Raw genomic sequence first — 21150 nt, 5'->3', positions numbered from 1 at the left:
TCAGTCCTGGTGCAGTGTGCAATTTACATGAGATGTGGAATCTTGAAGCCTCCTTTACACAAAGACATTTGAGTTTCCATCCAGCAGTTTAACTAAGGAACAATACTCATATAACATATGATATATTCACAGATTCTCTATTTTTAATGAAGGAGTAGATGACATTAAGGACTTTAAGAAGTTAATTGCATTTTTTTTGTGGGAAAACCATATCAGAAGCAAATTATTTGTATGTTTTGTATTTCTTAAAACATGTCTGGAGGGGATCTTTAAGTATTTGAAATGTTGCTTGAATGCAAGAAAAGCTCAAATTATCATAGCCTGCGTAGAAAAGATAGCTGGTCAATCCAAGGTTGAGAGGCTTATAACTAACTGCAGAGGAATTCTCATCACACGGTCCAATTTGTCCAACCTCCAACTTGTTGTTTCCCAAGCTCTCAACCACATCTGGTAGACTTCCTCAGTGGATAGAGTTGCTCAGTTGTCACAGAGATGCGATTGAAAGCTTTGGAAACAAGTAACTTTGACCTTGTGTTGGGATTTTCTTTTTGTGGAAACTGCTGTTTCCACAGTCAAGAATGAACCTTGAAGGTCAACTGCAAAGAGGACCAACATGTTATCCAGCCTTTTAACAATAAGCTACTCTGTTAATGCAATAATGAATGCCAATGTCCACTGAAACTCAGAGATGATGCCTGTGGTCGTTATACTTCCCGGATTGTAGGTCTGTAACTGATCTTTTGTCATTTCAAAGGGTGACTTGCTCACACGGGTACGGGATACTAAGGCTAAACGGTAAACTAACAACAAAACCAAATCTGAGCAGTAAATCAAAGGCAATCCCATATACAGTAAATCTGACAGATATGTAATAACACTGCAGGTTTAAACAAGAACACAAGTGCCAATAAGAAGTTTATTTCAATTCAGTCAATATTGTTAAAAAAAAAAAAAAAAAGCCATGACATAGCTCGGATATTTTCTTTGTACAACATCACACTCATGTTGTAATGAAATGATCTTTGAAAAAAAAAAAAATCTTCCTGCAAAACATCCGCAGAGAGAAAACAAGGTAAGGCAAAGAGGAGATGGTTCATCTAAAATTAAAATCCAAGCAGGCAAGGAACAGCCCGTTTTCCTCAAAACTCTGGCGAGATGTATAAAATTTACACAATGAATTCTGAGCAATCAAAACAAATATGTACAATTCCTTTTTTTTTTTGTGTTTTTTATCAAATTCGTCTCATAACAAAATGTCCGCAAATACATGGCAAAACGGGAGAAAACAAAACAGGTTTTGCTTCGTCCGCACTAAAGCACTTTTGGAGCTACTGTATCGTAACATACATTCACTACCTTAGAGATCAATACACATACTGAAGACAGGGTGGAATTTGACCAGGTATTTATTACATTGCTACTCTCCTCGATTTGTTTTGTCATAAATATCTTTAGTGTCATCTTTCTTGGTGCCTGACCGCACATTACAGTCCTCCCATCTGTATGCTATGGACAAAGAGAGAGTGTGAGGTTTCTTTTTTTTTTATGCACTTCACTAGTTTACACAGTCGGAGTCATCCTATCCACAGTGAGATCAGAATAATGTGCCCTTTTTTTGGTCCGCGATGTGTAATCGAAACTACTGCTACCGTCAGCACGAGGCAGGAGTGGACTTCCTTCATGCTTTACAAGAGGAGTCAGCTCGCTTTTCTGTGCTTCTCTTTTATTTGGAAATTTTCTATGGCAATGTGGTGATTGATAAAAGGCCAGTCTTGACAGTCTATACATCCTTGAACAGGTCTGCAAGCTACATGTGGATGAATATTTCTTTAGACCTCAGGTTATATTGTTCCTGAGTTGATACTTCTGCAGCCGGTACAGGTCGTTTCCTACAATTCTACTGAGCTGAGCTACAAGAGTTTTTGCCCGTTTGAGGCAGTAAAGAAATCAGAGCATGGACACCAGGTAGCTTTACCTGCAGTTACAATTACGCTGACTTATTTTAAACAGCTCGACGTTAAAAATAAAGCATCTCTCGCTTGATATGTCAACCACTCAGGTTTGGGTTAGCTTCAGCTTCTACTTACACCTGTCTAATACTTGAGCAAGAAGCACTGAAGCTTCAACACTGTTTATAACACCTCTTAATAAGCCAAAAAGACAGAAAAAAAAAAAAAACTGCTTCTCAGTGTTCATTTTTTATAGCAATCCTAGAAAGAAGAGCAATTTCAATATTAAACAGACAACAGGAAATTAACAACAGCTTGCAACCTTTTCCCCTGCATACACAGAGAAGGTCAGCTTAAAAAAGGTCACTTATCAGGGAGTGGGCTCCCGACACTGATAAGCACTGATACGCATGTCTGACTGCTTCTCCCTCGCCTCCGCATCTCAAACCGCCTCACAACATTCGTCGGCAAATGAAAAACAAAAGCAATTAATGTTGAAAGATGGAACAATAGTGACTTTTGCTGAATCAACTAATAGAGATCTTCATGTAATCGGAGAAAAAGAAAAAAAAAACAATGATCAAGGAGGGTTCATGCGCTGGCGGGGGGGGGGGGGCTTCGCTCTAGATGAGGAGAGAAGGAAAAGATGTCCAGAGTTTTTCTTTCTCGTGAATGAGCACTTCAGTCCTGGTGCTGGGGAGAGGAGGTGTAGGGATGTGTGTGTGTGTGTGTGTGTGTGTGGGGTTGGGGTACGGGTGAGGGATAGAAGGGAGGGGGGGGGTCAGGACAGAGGAGGCTTATTTGACCAGCCTCTTGGCTACGTCTGCGTAGGCGATCTCGATCTCTTTGTCACTGGGGCAGGTGTTGGTGAACTCTTCGCGTGTGTAGGCGTTGTTCAGGTACTTCCAGATGGCCGTCATCTCTTTGGGGATGTCAAAGCCTCGGTACTTCTTGGCCACCACCTGAATGAAACCATAATAAATCATAAGCTATGAGCCTCGCCAACTGAGCTATGAAATCTATTATGACCTCACCAGTAAAGAAGATTATTAAATGTATTAAATCTTTGTGAAACACTGTAGTGCAATTTGTAAAATCTTTGCATTAGTTCAGGATTTCTCTAATCCAATCAAAACTGTTTCTCATTCAATTACACTTCTTAAGACGTTAAAGAGCCTTAACTAATAATAGAATAATTACTTCAATAGAGTAAATGATTAATCACTTAAAGGCTTCAGTTAAACTAATTATAAAGCTATTAAAGGGTTAATTTCTTGATTTCATTACAACAGAAATAAGCTTAACAATCCGAATAACTGTAACAGCCAAAAGCTGCTACTGTATATGAGACATTTCAACCACTTATTTTCAGATTTAAGACGACAAACAAAAAAGACAGCTTCTACCAGCCTCTTCATTATATTTTTTTAATCATGAGCCAACAAACTAAACTCAGTATGAAATCTGCTGGTTGTTTAGTGGTGTGTGTGGTGTGTTTAGTGGTACGGCTGTTGTAGAGCTGAAACAGCTTGATTTGTCCATTGACATAAAATGAATTTTGAACAATTTTGACAGTCGATTAATTATTAAAGTTAATTATTTTTAAGGAAACAAATGCCACAAATTCACTCCAACTTCTAAGAAGTGAAGACTTGGTGCTTTTCTTTATTCTCTATCATAGTGAACTGAGTCTCTTTGAGTTTTAGATCATCATATTTCATGATATTTCAAGACAATAACTGTAGCTCTGGGTAATTGTGATGGATATTGCACATTATATGGACCTAAAGATAAATGGATGGCAGATTAATTGATAATGGAAATAACTGTTAATGGCAGCCCAACAGTATTAGTCAGAAACTGTGGCTTATGGTTTATTTTAGTGATTACATTATTAACAGAATCACACACTATATCACTGGAATGGTAATATAAAACCAATAATAATAAAAATGGGTCATTTATCTTAGGGCAAGCATGTTAAACAGTAATCTTTAAAATACTACACATACCCCTTTAGGTTCCTAAATATATTGTCAAACTGGTTCAATGTTTTTATTGATTTTACTCCATGCTCACCTTGACTATGTGCAGCTTGGGCAGCAGGTTGCAGTCGGCCAGAGTCATTTCCTCTCCATCCAAGAACTTGCGGGTGGAAACCTTGATGTCCTCGATGCTGTTGTGGTCGATCTCGTCGGGCAGTGGTGAGCTCAGATACTCATCCAACTTCTGCAGTGTCTTCAGCAGCCCGCGCTCCAGAGCTGCACACAGACGAACAAGGGATGTTGTTAAAACATTAAAAACTTTAAAGTTTAATTCTTTATGTATTCAGTAAATAAAAGCAAATAATCTACTTTTTTTTTTTTTACAGTGTTAAATTCTGAAGGTTTCTCTGCCACAGCTGTCTCAGTCATATGTTCAACCACCACATGAGGGCAGTATTTCATCAAGAGACGAGCTCTTCTGCACATGGAAATTATACATAAAGGAACACTAACATGGTCTACTACAATAGCAATTTAATACAACAGCCCAGGAACAAATACCATCTTTAGGAAGCTCATATTGTATTATAAGATGCACATAATATCCACCCCCTCATTTCAATGGATTGCGTAGGTGTTCTATTTTCTCCTCAGCCTATATCCATTCATCCATCTATAGGTTATTCATAAACAATATTCTATTGTTAGAAAATATGATATGAATGTAGCTGCGTGCACCACTCAGTAGTTCAACAGTACACTAGACTACTTTAGAGAACACTTATCATTGAGCCATGAGATTCAGCCTCAAACTGTGTTTACACAGCCTTGGATTTCAGATCCAGCTCTCCATGGTTCAATATTTTCCCAGGGTGGAGAACATCCAACTAAAACATGACAGAAAATCTTGGTATTTTGTAAGTATCATAAACATCCTTCCAAAAATTGTCTCACCAAGGATGCAACAGAATCTCTAAAGACAACAGATTGCATTTTTTTTTTCATATTATTCCAATAATCTCATGTTATGTTTGTGATAGGGTCTTTTTCTTACAGTGTCTGAGGTGCATGAATCAAGAACAGGAAGGATGAGATTGTGAGTGCTAGTTCATTTTCAGGACAGCTGCTCTGTGGTTTTCCACAGCGCTGCACCAGGTGAGACGGGGAGCATGAGGACAGGAGGAGGCAGCAGAACAAAAGCTCTGTGTTTCTGACTCAGGCCATAATCCACCAATCGGGGCAGGGCTACCAGTGTCGCCTAGCAACCAGAGAATTCACCCTGCACAATTGGAAGGTCTCTGGATCTCTGCTCATAACCTGTGTACCTCGCTGTGTGTATGTGTGTGCCTTTGTGTGTAAGTATGTGTGTGTGTTTGTGTGACTGTGTGCCTTTGTGTGTGTGTGTGTGTGTGTGTGTGTGTGTATCAGACAGTATGTGTATCTTACCTTCATTTGCATCTGGTTTTGAGTTCTTGATATAGGCTGAAAACTTGGCAAAGATGTCCATACCGGCTGTGTTGGACTCAGGGTGTCTTGCACCAAGCTTGATGAACCTACATACACACACATGCGAGAAAAAACACACATACAGTATGTATGAAGTATGCTTTAAGGATATTCAGTTTTTCCTTCTACTCATATATCCCATTAAAAAAAGACCACAATCAGCAATTAATTGATTCTGTAGTTTTATCTTTAGTCAATCTCACATACATTGTAGTGCTGCTGTAAATATTCACTAGAAAACCAAATGTTTATTAATCCACCAATCTGACAATAGTCCAAAAAAACATTTACTCTTGTTTGAGTAAAGTTAGTTAAAAACTACAGTGCTTAGATGTTTTAGGTTAACTATTTATCTTTTTAACAATGAAAGTACATACCAGTCAAAGGTTTGGACACACCTTCATATTCCCTTGAATGAGAAAGTGTGTCCAAACTTTTAACAGGTATTGTAATGGTGCCACATTTTTAAAGACTTATGTATTCAGTAAAAAGGAATGGACTTTGAAGCCGGGGAACTATTAAGTGTTGGCCTAACACACTGTTGGTTTTGGTCTGTTCATTGGACTTGTTGACAATAAGAAAAATATAGAATATCACCAGAATATTATCCTTATCTTTAACTCAGTAAAACTTTTATCTGCATTTAAATGCAGCTGATACTTCTACCTGTCATTACATGCTAACAGTGTGATAAAAAGCCAACACAGTCTGCTCATGACAGCAGAGCTGCTTAGTTAGCTGTTACAACAGAGATGAGAAAGCACTCACTTGGGTGGGCAGAGGACATCCTCAAGGAACTCCTCGATCTTGTTGACATCAGTTTTGACCTCGCCGTTGAAGGTGATGAAGGGCGGGTGCGTGCCCGGGGCCAGGTTCTGAAGATCTGCAGGCTTCCTGCATGAAAAAAAAAAGAGTGGGGTGATTTTAGCGAGCCAATGCAAACAGAGCCAAATCAGCAAACAATTAAAACATCTTTTTTTTTTTTTTAAACAATGCATGGTTGCTGAGCTAACACGATCCAGTTGTTTGGCAGTGAAAATTACATTTCATGAATAAAATGAGTCACTTTGTATAGTTCAAATAAGTTCAAGTGCTGTGGTTCCGTGATAGCCTGCTGCACTTTAAAAACACTTTTTCTAGAGCCTTCCAGCGCTCCTCCTTCTGTAACAACTAGACCATCTCCATGAGTGTGTTTGTGTCTCTCTCTCTGTCTCTCTCTGTCAGCCTTCAAACCAGCACATGTTGTACCAGATGTCTCTGGGCAGCAGATGACACTGACACACATAAACAAAAATGAGCATGTGTTGAATAATTAGTACGAACACTTGTGAAATCCACAGAACCCAGACGCTTAAATCCCTTTAGTATGAAACAATATCACACAGCCGTTTCTCAACAACTGTTGAATAATAGCTTGTTGTGATCCAGCAGATTGCCTGAATCCTCTTTGATCTATAACTAAAACTAGCCACTAGGTTTTTATTGTGACGATGTGCACACAAGGGTGGCTGAGTTTTGGGACAAGCCATCTAAGGGCACAAAATAATAAACGGGAAATGACTTCAACTCTCTGGCATGCAAAGGGGAAGTGGCACCCTCACCCAATGATATCACTGAGGAGTAGGTAAAAAAAAAAACTGCCTTGGGATTTACAGGCGACACAAATACAGCCTTGACCCAAGAAAAGACGTAAACTCAGGGAAGATAAAACATTGACATGTGACAGTCAGTCCCTCCCACTGTTCTTCCATTTATATACTACAATAAAAGAGCCATAAATATGGCAAACACCCGCCTTCTTCTGCAACACATGGTCGTTTTCTGTTGACTCAAGATTACAGGCGTTGATACAGCATGGAAAAACTGAAGCCTGAATCAGTTCCTTCTAGAAAGAAATAAAAAAAATAGAAGTCTAAGTAGTCACTCCAGCTGAACAAAGGCTTGTTAGAGGAGTGAGGGGTAAACAGACACTGCTAAGTAGACGGATATCCTCCATTGCCTTTTACAGGATATCATGACATTCTGTTTTATGTTACACTCCCTCTGCCAGTGTATGCCAGGGAAATATATGCAAATACGCCCGAACCCATGCACTCATCTTGAATGTGCAGGCATGCATGAAAACCAAATAACTAGTCACTGCTTTCCTCCTTTTGGCTGTATATAAAAAATAAAAAAAAAAGAAGAAGCAAAACATTCAGCAAGTACATCTCTGTTGTGTTTTGTCAGTGAGCAGAGGTCTCCACGTCCCAGAGGAGGAGACGAACCAGCTGCCACATGGATGAACCGCGATTTGGAAAAAAACGTCAGGAATCTCTGAATCTCTTGAGTCAAAACACACATGATGAAGAACGACCATAGAAACCAGTCGTTCATCTGACCATGGCTGAAAATAATCTGGCACTTGCCTGTTCTGGCTTCACAAAGTGGAAAAACATTTAGGGAGCATTTAGATGAATCATAAAGCAAGCAACATAGTGGGTTTAGTGAAGAGCTTCTGGTGCTGGAATCCACATGCGTTCTCTTGCAGCTGGGAGGAAAAAAAAAAAATTGTAGTTGAAATTGCAGAGGATCATCGTTTTCTGACCCCAGTGGTGAAAAATAACATGTTGCCCACCAAAAATCTAAGCAGGAAGTGTGTAGAGTGAAGAACCCTAAATAGCCTCTCCAGAGTCTGTATGTTTATTTTTCTCTGATTTTCTCCAGCCTGGGAAAGGGTCATGGGAAAACCAAATAAGCAGTCGGGGAAGCAGCGAGCGTGTTAGAGGTGGGGCGGAATCAAAGCGTTACAGAGCCGCTAAAGGCCTTTGAGGAAACGCCCAGAAAAACAGTAGGAGGCTATCAAAGGAGGAAGAAAGTTAGGTAAATTTTGTTTTTTAATTATGGAGTAACCGCTGATAAAAACACGCAGCAGAGGAAGATGATACGTAAGAAGAGGGAAGAGATAGTGAATCGGGGGGGGGGGCGGGACTCACCTCTTGAGATCCACTGTGGTGACGTTGAAGACGACTCCTTTGAGCCAAAGGATCATGAACAGCCTCTGGGAGAAGGGGCAGTTCCCGATGCTCTCTCCATCGCTTCCCGCCTTAAATAGACAAACACACACACAGCCAGTTAGAAAAGGGTATCAGCAACGTTCTTATTCCTAAAAACAGACTCTACAAAAATCAGCCTCCTACCTCATGGAGACGTTAAGCTAAGGAGGGGAACGTTTCGCAGGTTTAATTATTGCAAGAATCAGATTTCTTCCACTGATGGCTCTTAATTTAGGGGGGACGGGGACGGAAAAAAAAGTCCCGATAATCTTGATAGAGATCACATCTCTGTTGCACAACCTTTATGGCCCGGGGCATTTTACTGCACTCACCCAGAGAGGGCCCGTTTCAGACAATGACTCTTTCATACACATTACAGGCTGCCTTCGAAAGGCTTCGAGGAGGAGGGAAAGAGTAGAGGGCCGACCCTCTCGTCTTAAATGCTTCGGCACACTTCCTCTCCATTAATCTGCAGGACTACTGTTTAAGGGTAAGAGGAAACTTCTGAAGTGATTAAAACGAGCCGGCCTCTTGTTTCCTCTTTTGGTAGACTGCACAATCACAAGACTGAGCAGTGATGGTAGGAATGAGATCAATTGGGGAAATGGCGCATGTCCTCCAGATTAATGACGAACGCTCATTGTTCGGATCGAAGACGAGACTGGTTTGAGAAAGCAAAACATGTTTTTTTTTTGACAATACACCCCTATCACCCCCACAATGGCGGTGATTTCTGTTTCTCGAACAGACTCGGCTACGGGAGGGTGCCGCAAACCGTCAGAGATATCTCCTGCCTTCCTAACAACCATCCATCTCTTTGTCCATGCGCTCTCTCCTCTTTCCAAACCTCTAAATCATCCCTCGTTTTGCTCGACTTGCAGCCATGTAGGGAGTGACGAGGGTGTAGCAGAGGACAAATATGGTTTGGATTCTTAATCAGAGGGCAGTATACGCATTTCATTTGATTAACTGAGCTCTGCGTACTATCTTAATGAAATCTGCCGTGCTGACTGCCGCACAGTTGTGTCCCCTGCAAGACAACCTACTCAGTTTCAATTAAACCGAAACTGAGAGACATCACTGTGAAACTCAAATTGTTCTCATTAACTCCTTTTCTTTTTATTCACAGTGCTTTGCCCAAATGTCATCTCGGTTTTACTTCTTCGTCTTAAATACTTGAACCAGCGTCACCGTCGCAACCTTAAATCACACACTTGAAGTTTGAGAAACTGGATAAAATGCTTGTTGAGGTATGCCATTCTCCAAGCAAGGCGGGCCAAAGGAAAAAAAAAAAAAAAAAAAAGAATGCATCGTATTCATCTATTCACAAGGACAAGCATGGAGGTCATTCAAGTATCTGCGCTCTGGAATGCACCTCTTCATTCAGCGCATTATTGTAGCCGGGCCTCTGTGAGACGGCTGAATATCGTCTCTTATGTCAGTCAGCCGCTCCTCGTTCCCCCCTCGTTCGCTGCAGTTCTCGCCCCTGCATCGGTCCTACCTTTTGTCGCTCTTTTTGGCAACTGCAGAGGTTGATATGTAAGGCGTGTCTGTACAGGTGATGCAAAGGACATCACAAATCAACCGTGTTTTCTCACGCTGAGTGCTAAGTTGCCGACAGATGTGCAAAGACCGGAGATGCAACGTTGAATAAAAAATAAGATTAAAATCAGTTTTGACTCGACAACTGCTGCAGAGAGATATTTCGGTATCAGAGACGCAGGTTGTGAAACGTCCTCAATAGAGGACTTTGTTTGGGAGTGTTGAGTCTGTCCGGCAGCTCCTTGCCGGTGCGGACAGGCTGGCTGCTGTTGTCCTCTGTGTGACGCCCAGTGGGATGGCTCTGTTTGATCTGCCTGCTGGCTTCCATTGTACAACGGCTGTCCTCCCAACGCCCCCCCCCCCCCCCCCCTCTCTCTGAATTCAATATCTGAAAAGCTTGGATTAGATCACTGCCTTTGTTCAGCAAATGAAAGTCCTCTTTCCATCTTACATGATTCGATTCCAAAACAAAGCTTTGGGCGTGAAGTCTTGGGGGTATCACGGTTCACAGCCATCACTGGACTAGCATTAGCTGATCCTTAAGGGATCAGAAACACATCAATGGGATGATTACTCCATTTTCCCCCACAGCGCTACACCTACAGAGAACCATTCAGTTCTGGATCAAGGGTAGCAATGCAGCGCAGCAACTGTTCCCATGGTGATGGCCAGACACATATGACATGGAAAGCGGAGCACACGGTGTGGAGGGGATTACCAATTCACAGGTAAACCGTCTCAAGTGAGCTCTCTTTTTAAAAAAAAAAAAAAAAAAAAAAATGCAAACCGCATGACGCAATGTGATTTGTAAATCAAAGGAGGCTTACTGTATTTCAACACAGTGAGCTGCTTTTAAGCTGAGTTCATCTAAGAACTGAGCCTCGAGTGGCCAAAAAGAAGGCCACAGCAGCTGAAAAAGACATTTCACACTTCTCTTTCTCTCTCGGCCTGCTCTCGGAGTCGTGGCAGGGCGCCTACCCTCTGGAGTCTGCAGCAGAGCAGACTGCAGCTCTCTGCCAAAGACACTGAGAGCAGGGATCTGATGCAGACAGAGAGATATTACAGGAAATAGGGAGGAAATCGGGGATCATGGGTAGTGCTAACCGACGTGAGGGAGAACAAGCGGTAATAGATGCTTTAAGTGGGAGGAAGAAAAAAAAAAAGATAGCAAGCCTTAGAGGCTGCGTCGCTCTGTTTGGCACGCTGCTCGTTTCTTCCTCCTCCTCCTCCCCCTCCCCCTCCATCCCTCTCCCCTTATCCTGGGCCTCTTTGTGAAGTCGGGGGGGGGGGGGGGAAACTATTCCAGAAATGTCCTGTTACTCCCACCGAAGAGGGCGCTTTGTTTAATTTAAGTGATGATGCTGGTGGAGCTGCATTTCCGTTGCCTGTGACACATTAACTGCTGCGCTGAGAGGGAAGGGCTGCTCTACATGTGACTATGTGGACTCAAGTCAGGCTGATATTCAGTAATATTTGTGCTGAATAACATTTAAAAAGTAGTACCTGAATCATTAATTAGCTTAAAGAATGATCTCTGTGAAGCCATGAAACTTATAATCTAAAATTAAAATCTTTTGTTTGAAGCCTGTGGCCTAAAACAAAAGTTGAAAGAGTTTAGGAAACCGCTCCAAACATTGTTCTCCTCCACCCAGCTAATGCTTTCCAGAGTGCAAGTATTATAGTTTGACATTCAGAAAAGGGCTTCTGGAGAAGCTTCTATACAGCAACAACACAAAGCGCTTCTTGTTTGTAGAGTTTTAAGCACGTCACCAGTTAGCAAGGGGGAAAAAAAAAAAACACCCCAATAAAACACCGAAGCGAGGCGATAAATTATTTTTCGGAACAAGCCCTTATAAGGCAAAGCACATCGGTTGAGAAAGATGCACATTTTCCGAGGAGTAAACCAGCCATTCAGTTCCAAATATAACACTTAACAGTGCCCAGTGTGTAGCTTTCTATTTTGCCTCCTGTGTCAAAGAACATGAGTCACATCTTGCAGACGGTTGCGTACACCGTCTTCTACAGAGAATTCCCCCTGATGTGGAGTTGCGATAATAACGTCTGGGCCACTCGACAGCTGACTACCACTGACAGTCTCTTGAGGATGGACTGGAGAGTCAACAGATGCTTGTTTATTTAATACCAAACACACACAGCTGCCCGGTGGAGAGTGTGAGTCATGCAGACGCTGGATGTTATCTAGGAGGAGTTGTTGTCCAGGACATCACGGCCCTGCAGCAGTACAATGAGACCTCAGTCAGCTGGGGGTATGTGGTGGGGGGGGCAGTCATGTCTTTGAAACAGTCTTTTCTGAAACACGGTGAGGTCATACCTTATATCACTTCCTCTTTGACTTTATTAAAGTACCTCTGACTAACTTCACACATCTCAGCTCTAATGAGGATGATGTCATGTGCCCACTAGATGTTGTGTGCACTAATACAGGTACAAAACTGGATCCTCTTCACAAGTCCAGTCCTATAACATTTTACGAGCGGGCACATAAAACGCAAGAGCTGTTCAACTCAACCTCTCCCTCTTTTACTCCACTTTCTCAGACATTTCTACTAATCTAAAGCGGTTATGTTTCTTATCGTCATCATCATCATCATCAGAAGCAGACTTTTTTTTGTTTTTTTTTCCAGACTGGTGATGAGACATCAGTTACATCAGCCAGCAGTCAGAGACAATGGATCCTGTTCAAGCTGGGCACGGCCCTCAGTCTCTGCTCACAGCCTAATTTTAGTAACATGGCGGCCCGTGCCTTCCCCTCCCCAACACACTTCATATTCTAAAATTGGGTGGGCTGCTCAGCAAGTTCAAGCCACTCTTTGACCGAATAAGGAACTGACGATGTAACAAGCTCCGCAGCGTTCCTCCTCCTCCTCCTGCTGCTCTGACACACAGCAGGAATGTCCGTTTGAGAGTGGGCAGCCATGGTAACGTCATGGCAACGCCTCTCCCTGTTTGCTGGGCAAGTATGCGGGTTGGGCTGAGGTTAGGACTGTGACAGGACTGTAGCACTTGGACCCGAAGCTGGATGTTGCAGGCAGGGTTAGTCAGCTTATGTTGTCTTAGCTGAACTGAACCAGGTTGAGTGGAATAATGAGTTACGTTTATGACCCATAAACTCTTATGTCATATGTTCTACTCCTGAGAGAGGTCACTCAGGGTCAGCTACAGTCCACATGAAAAGCTAGGAAGAGTTTTTGAAAGTCAGTAACAATATTTTTGGATTCAAACTTCTGATATATTTTCCAGCAGTTGCTTCAGTTAATAGCGACCTGGCTAAAGATGAGTTGTTTGAGTAGGGCTGGAAATTTTTCAACACAATATGATACCTCAGTGTTGGGAACGTTGCCTAAGCAATATCTATTTCAATACCTTAGTTTGAGCTAGGGCTTGAACAAATAATATTTTCATTATTGATTAATCTGCCGATTATTTACCCTATTAATCATTTAGTTTATGAAATGTTAGAAAGTAGTGAAAAAATAACCATCCCAGTTTGTCAAAGTTCATGGTAATTTCTTCAATTATCTTGTTTTGTCCGACCTAAAATCCAAATATATTCAATATACAATAATATAAAACAGAGAAAAGCAGCAAATCCTCACATTTGAGAAACTGGAACCAACAAATTTTGGGCATTTTTTACTTGAAAAATGAAACAATCAATCCATTATCAAAATAGTTGCCGATTTATTTGTTTTTGATCAACTGATCAATTGATTGACTAACTCACTGCACCTCTACCCCTTTCTTTAACAAAAGAAGCCAAACTTCTACAGTTGTCTAAATACAAGCAGCAGTGCAAGAACTTCCTCTAACTAAAACACAATCTAATATTAGTGAAATTATTACATAAATAAAGAGGGAAATATGACTCCACCCTTTGGTACTTTTTCCATAATCCGTGCTATGGGCACATTTCTGTCTATACCAAAAAAGGATTTAGTCTCGATAAGCAGCCCCATGTCTGAATGACTCGGTATGAGCTGGGTGTGTACTGACAGCTGGGTCCCTAAATCTGACCACATTCAGAGAGATGTACACAGGAGTCAGATACTGCTGGAGCATGGAAATGCCATCACATCCTTGGTGTGGCTCTGACTCAGACTGACATCACTCAGTGGAAACCTCAAGACTTCCAGTCAGACACAGGCCTACTGTGCTGGAGCACACGAGCACTGCACATGAGAACCGTCAGTTTCAGTGGAAAGTTGGGAGACCGGAGTCAAAAAGAGGGTTCCTGCATAACCATGCTATAGCAATGATGTAAGCTAAGTCAATGATGTTGCAACGGCTGTATTTAGCCCAAGTGTAGAAGAGATAAGACAGCCAGTCCGGGTTTTAAGAGGCACAAGAAGAGCGTTTGGTGATGAGTAATACAGCTCTGAAATGACGGAAAAACAAACAGACAGCCATGTGGGAGATCAGCATGAACCAACGATCATCTTCACTCTGACTGTTGGCCAACACAAACAACGAGCTGCACACTGAAGTCAATACCAGCTCCGACACTCCACCTACTTACACAGTCATAGACCCCAGACTGATGACTAGGGCAGACTCATGTATTCACACTTACACACCCGCCCACACAAAACCTGAACTTCCCTGTTTTTAATCAACATTTGCCTGGGAAATGACATGGAAACCCTGCCACCGAAAAACATCTAAAACTTCTTCAAAAATCAACTTCACACTGTTGGTTGGAATCAATTTGAACTGGTATAACCGAATTTTACCATTAGCTGTCACACATGACTCAGCCGCTCCTGAGTGTAACATAATGAGAGCCGCACAGAGCACTACGGAGCGATTATTAAACTGAGTACCCATCTTACTAACAATTTTAACTTCATAACACAACAATTAATAACCCACCACTAACTCTCTTTAACAGGGCAAAACACCATGGCACACAACAATTTGTGGCACCTAATCGATTTGTAACACTAATAATTGTACATTTACAAAATTACACTGCCTAATGGCATGCTGGGTACAGCTCACTAGCTAGCCAGGTAGCATAACAGTATGTAAACAGCAGGGAGAGGCTCTGTTGCTACAGTACATGCAGGAAAAGAAAAGATAGATGGAAGATGAAGAAAGAGAGACCAGAGATGCACCAGAAGAACTTGAGAGCGGAGCTGTGTCTGCTGTTTGGAAGTTTTTTGGTTTTAAAAAGTCTGACATAGAGTATGCAGTGTGCTCTCTTGGGTCCCGGTCATTTTTGCTGCCTTCAGGTACGTCTAAAATTTGAAGTTTGGCCCTACAGGACCTATTCTCCAGGTTATCAAGGCGGCCCAGGAGTGAGTTATTCTGCATCTGCAGTGATTTTATGGTGGCTTTCAGCTGCGGTGAGTCTTTCAAAACTTTCACCAGCCAGTGCTTCTGTATGGTTGCGGCGGCTCTGGAAAGCATTTATTTGTTTGCAAAACGAGTCTACAGAAGATTGAACAGGCTGGATTGACGTCTTAATCAGGGTAGACATATTTTCTCTGAGACTGCCTTGCTGTCTATCCAGCTCCGTGATCAGTTGGTCCGAGTACTAATGCAATACAAGTTGCATTCAGGGCCGTCGGCACAGGTTGCTGATGTAGGCTACTTTTTAAATTTTCTAGAAAGTCTCATAAAATGCCTGTTCAAATAAATTCAAACCCTTTAAGCTCATACACCGGACCGGACCGGCAAAACTGGAAACCCACCCAACCCTAATCTAGACGGCCGCAAACCACCCGTTGGCACCAACACAATGCCAGCATGCTGTTACCACACATGCCAGATACGCATGGCAGCAAAAGCCTGCACCACGGTCACACAAACACTGGCCTCATCAGTAATTCCGAGCAGACACAGCGTCTCTCTGACCTGCAATTGAGTGGCCTGTTGGTACCAGTCTGGGACATACTGCCTTGCTTTTAACATCATAGAGGAGAAAAAAGAAAAAAAAAAAAATCAAACATGCAAAACACGTGAGGAACAGCTCACGCACAGGCCTTCGAGTTTGCATGGGTGTAAACTGTATTTATGGATCATATTATTACATGTAATAATGTGACACATCAACCTAGTATTCAAATATTTTCCTAGAAATTTCTGCTGTAGTCAAAAATGTTCACAATATCAATACAGTACATGATGGAGGTAAATTATTGATTGAAATCAACACTCGAGATTCAAATCAACCATTGTCATAGCCTTCACTGTTTAGCCGTGGTTGGGACGTTAACATTAAGTAGGGGGAGTGCTCCGTTTGCTTTCTTCTGCCTAGAGATGGTATATGGGATACTTGAGGTTCAACGATGATGAGATGATGAGATGAAGAGTCAAGGAACTCCTGTCATCTTATCCTCCATGTTCAGGTACTACACTTTGGGTTACATACACTTCAGAAGGCTCTGCTATGAAGACAGCACGTGAAACACAAGCTGACTGGATCATGTTGAGACTGATTGAGTTACATGTGCAGCGAGGAAGGCAGATTCTTCTCATTTAAGGGGTCACACACACACACACACACACACCTCTGACAGTGAAGGTGAAGGTAAAGGTACAGTCATTTTTCCTCTGTATACTGATATTTGCTGCAACCTGTATAGCCATATTAGTTAACTGGTAAAACACACCAATATATAAAGTGGCACTTCTCTGCATTGGGATCAAATGTTCAAAGTCTCAGATCTATGTTGTTGTAGGCTGGTCTCACTTCCTGTCTCCTTACAGGAGAAATGCCTCATTAGCCATTGGCTTCCTGGTTAGCAAACACAAATGGGGTTATCTCTTCCTCCTAATAGACAGAACTAAGCTTTTCCTCTGGATATATTAGCACAACATGATATCTTAGGGCATATTTAATCAGGCACGATCAGGATTGCAATGATTCAGTTTATATGCTACTGACAAAGAACTTGAAATGGACATCTGAATTGGTGTAATAACACACTGCCAGGTCGATTAGGCCAGTGTCCAGAGAGTCAGTCAACCAGACAGCTACACTGAAGAATCAGTGACAGGCCAGGTGCTGCAAAAGCAAAATCGTAGCGCAGAAACAACAGCGCACAGCACTCTATAACAGTAACAAGCCATTAATCTTTGTCCCCCAGCTCATGATGCTGACTGCAGCATTGCTACAGTGCTTGGGAAAAATAAACTGCTCCATTGATTTTCCTATAAAAAAAAAAAAAAAAAAGCAGCACTCAATTGCCTAGAATACCACCCAAGGGGAAGAGAATTTTTAATATGAAAAGCAACATGCAAACAATAAGGTTTTTTTCTTCATGTTAGGCAGGTTTCATGTTTGGTTGCTAGTGAAACTACGTAAGTCACACTTGACCCTGACATATAGTTTCATGCAACTGCATTGACTGGAGCACAATAACTACTGAAAAAGGTCATTGTGTTTCCATAAAACAGTACATCACAAGGCTTAAGTCTGGTTGTCACATGTTGATAGCACAATATAAGATGAGCAGCTTTTCTCAAGGCCTCTTGAATAAACGTAAAACAACAGCGTCATCAAGTCTAGGGTTTAGGGTGTGACACATGTTCCACAGTACATTTTTCTCATGTCCAGGGGAAAGAAAATGACAAATCTGAGTGGGCATTAATTCCTCCTGCAGACTTGGACCGACATTGTTCATCCCAATCATCCCTAACAGAAGTGCTGCTTTGTTGGGACTTCTCTTGCAGCCCTTCCATCTCCACGGTTCCCATGAGACTGTCCTGAAGGGAATACACACAAACACAGACGGGCCTTATGCCACCCAGACATAAAAGCACTTCTCCCGAGATGTTTTCTGGCTCTGCTGTCATTGCTGGCAAGAGTATGGAGACAGCAAGAGAAGGCTTTGCGAGCATTAGTGTGACCTTGGCACATTGGCAGCTAAGAGACGCACACACACACACAAACAGAGATAAAGCCTGGCTGTTTCTCTTGACTCATCTATATTCTGTACACTTTCATACGGTCAGGTCATATGCTGGTGGAGGATTACTGTCTAGGCACGCCTGAATTAAAGCTGTGAAAAAAAATGACTGGAAACATAACCTACGCTGTAACGATTTAATGAGGAAATGATGCACTTTAACTAAAGTGAATGTACTTCACCGTCCTGGAGAAGTAACACAAGCTTAGTAGCTTCAGAACAGCTTTTAGTGAGAGTCACTCAGCCTGATTCAATCAAGTAGCGCTCTAATTAACAGAAAAAGGGACGGATGCTCCTTGGTTGAGGAGGGGAAAGATTTCATAACAATAATTCTTCATATTTATATGGATCTTCACTTTTTCATACTTTACTGTACACACATACTGTACACATCGCCCAGTTATAACATAAATGTCTTATAATGTGTGGAAGTGTCAAGTCAGACAGAGAAGGACAGATGCTGGTACATCACCCTCTTCACTGTGCCAGCACAGACTACTAGTGTGTGCAAAATGATATCTAATGAGATCAAAGGTCGATCCTACCTCTTACATAGTCATTATGTCATTTGCAACTCAGCGCAATTAACACAGACAATAACATCTCCACACCCTCAAAGATGAGCATGAAGTGTTTCCATAGCAATGAAACAGCTGTTGCTATAAACACTGCAGGTGGACTTCAACTTTGCAAGATCATCAAAAAAGTAAGATAGTCAGCTACTTTTGATGTGTAAACAGTGTAAACAGTGTAAACAGTGCTGCATCCTCTCACGTTATACAGACATAATACAAACTCATGTTCTCTGCGTATATAATTAGTCAGCTTTGATATGTGGCAGTCCCCTAACAGATGTGACACCGGAGTGTGTGTTGAGGGTACACACAGTTCGTTATCAGCTGTTCCCAGAGGCCCTGCTCGCAGCAGTGCGCCTATGGCAACCTGTGCGCCTGCCATTGTCTCCCATGACTGTGTTTAATGCAGCACAGTGAGAACAACGGCATCAATAATAGATGTGGACATGTCAGACGCTGGTGCAGAGTCATGTGAAGGCGATAGGGATGAAAGGCCATTTCACACACACAATGGAAGAAACTCCTGCACACAACGGGCTGTACAGTCCAAGGAGGGAGGGGCTGAGAGGGAAGAGTTGGCCACATGTGTAAACCTTCCAGGCCTGGGGATGATGTAACCTCTCCTGTAGGCTGTGAGAGGTAGTTAAGAGAAATGTTCTGGCCTCTACTGAGGCGCCTGCTCAGCCTATCAATGCCCCTATATTTATCCCCAACAAAGGTTTCTCTTTAAAGAGTCAACAGGAACAACACAAATAGGACAGAGGTTTTATATGGAAAACTCATAAGAGGTCACCCTAATTTGCAATTTAAGCACAGCAGACTTTAAAGGTCATTTGCAAGCCCCTGGTGACAGCATGTCACACTCCGTGGCAGTGGGCAGGTGTGAAAGGTTACAGATGTATGATTTGATTGAAGTTAAATAATCCATCTGAGGGATAAACACAGCCAGTTCTCTCATTTGTTACATTTACAAATGTTTTTCAGTGCTGCAAGTTTCCACCATCACAACCATTATGAAGTGTTCACTGTTCTGGTCAGAAACATCCCACTCTCTCTCAATTCAGGACCCCATATACCCCCTCCCCACAGCCCCAGTCCCTTGTGTCCCAGCCCCACGCTCCCCACTACCCCCCTTTTTCTTTCCTCTCCCATTTTCCCGCCCTAGAGAGCAACAGGCTGAAGAAAGGAAAACAGCAATTCCCAACCCTCCTCCACCACCACCACCATCATCATCATCATCATCATCATCGTCGTCACGGCTGAATGGATGCACAAGTACAGTTTTAGGGGAAGTTGTGGAGATAATATAACATAAGGAGATAGCATCATATTAAAAGAAGGATGTAAAGAGCATCCATCAGGCTCTGTAATGCATCACCATATATAAACGTGGTGAACTGTGCTGTCCAGAAAGCAAGATTAACAGTTGTCGGACATTAAATACCAACTGTCATGAACACCAGACACAGATGCATGCAGCATACATTTGTCGTTCATACTCCTGTCTTATAAAGTAATGTAAATATGGAAAAAAAAGAATGTTTATCACAACAGCATCACCAAACTTGATGACAAGATGACCCAAACCCCAAACTCATAGTCAAATGACTGGTTTGAGTCAGCATCTAAGCAGCATTTAAGCACATCCAACATATTTCCATCACTCTGCGTCTCTATATAGTGTATCAGTTAACTTACAAGCATAAAAAATACAATTACATTGATAAAGTTAGGGCAAATATAAAGTGTTGAATCGGCTGTTATGGATCACAACCACTGAGCTTTTGTTAACAAATGAGCGCCCAGTTTTCAGCATGGCAGACTAGTCTTTCCCCATAATGGGAGGAAAACTGCACCCGCCCTGCCTGTGACACTGCAGGGTTATGGATCTAAAACTAGTGGAAAAATTAAACTTAATGCGTCAGGAAATATTGTTCTTCTAGCCTGGATCACATATAGAAAACCCCGAGAGTGAAATACTATTGCTAGCTTTAGTGGTCTTAGCTCTACAAAGCCTCCTTTGTGGAAATAGCGAACACTAATGTTAACGTTACTTTAATTTCCAAGGTTGAAATTAAGTATTCATCATTAGTATTGTCTCATTACAGTAGGTTTAGTCTAGTGTGTTTAAAAATGATAAAATTTGCTCCATGCGGCTGGTCTTACCTTCACAAACAGCTCGATAACGGGCTCGTTATCCGCCTTTACTCCGTTCTGCGGTACCGACAGCGACATTGTGGATGCTACTTTTTGAAGTTTTTCTAACAAAGATGAGTTTTTTCTCTCTCTCTCTCGCTACCACGCCCGACTTAGCTCAGTCCTCTTCTCCACCACTCCACCTTTTTCCCGCACTGAAGCCCCACTAGGCGCCTTTTCTCCCCAAGGAGAGTCCGGTCGGTGCTGGAAGCAGAAAAGTCTGTTTGAGGCAGCGGTGTCCGCCAGATACAGTTGTTTTTTAACGGTGCTATTTAACTTCAAGCTAGCTAAAGCTACAAAGACATCGTTGAACTGCGAGGCTCTTTGCTGCTGGTTGAGTAGCGATGATGAGGAGGACGGGAGGGAAGAAGCAACGGGAATATTTGAAGCCGTGATGTCATCTGCAAACAAAAATGTGGGAGGGTTTG

General features: G+C 42.2%; 1 protein-coding gene across 1 annotated transcript; it reads right to left on the bottom strand.

The window, feature by feature from the left end:
- Positions 1-898: 898 nt before the first annotated feature.
- On the bottom strand, positions 899-21078 carry clic4 (chloride intracellular channel 4). Its single transcript, XM_067613380.1, has 6 exons — positions 20693-21078; positions 8416-8525; positions 6209-6334; positions 5381-5487; positions 4029-4210; positions 899-2911 (listed from the first exon to the last, which is right to left on the bottom strand). Exons 1-6 carry the CDS (start codon positions 20759-20761, stop codon positions 2747-2749), a joined length of 759 nt encoding a protein of 252 aa, XP_067469481.1. The 5' UTR covers positions 20762-21078; the 3' UTR covers positions 899-2746.
- Between the last annotated feature and the right edge of the window lie 72 nt (positions 21079-21150).

The sequence above is a fragment of the Thunnus thynnus genome, chromosome 16, assembly GCF_963924715.1.
Source record: "Thunnus thynnus chromosome 16, fThuThy2.1, whole genome shotgun sequence".
Taxonomy (NCBI): domain Eukaryota; kingdom Metazoa; phylum Chordata; class Actinopteri; order Scombriformes; family Scombridae; genus Thunnus; species Thunnus thynnus.
Note: the sequence above shows the minus strand (reverse complement) of the source record. Positions and strands in the feature narration are given on the sequence as shown.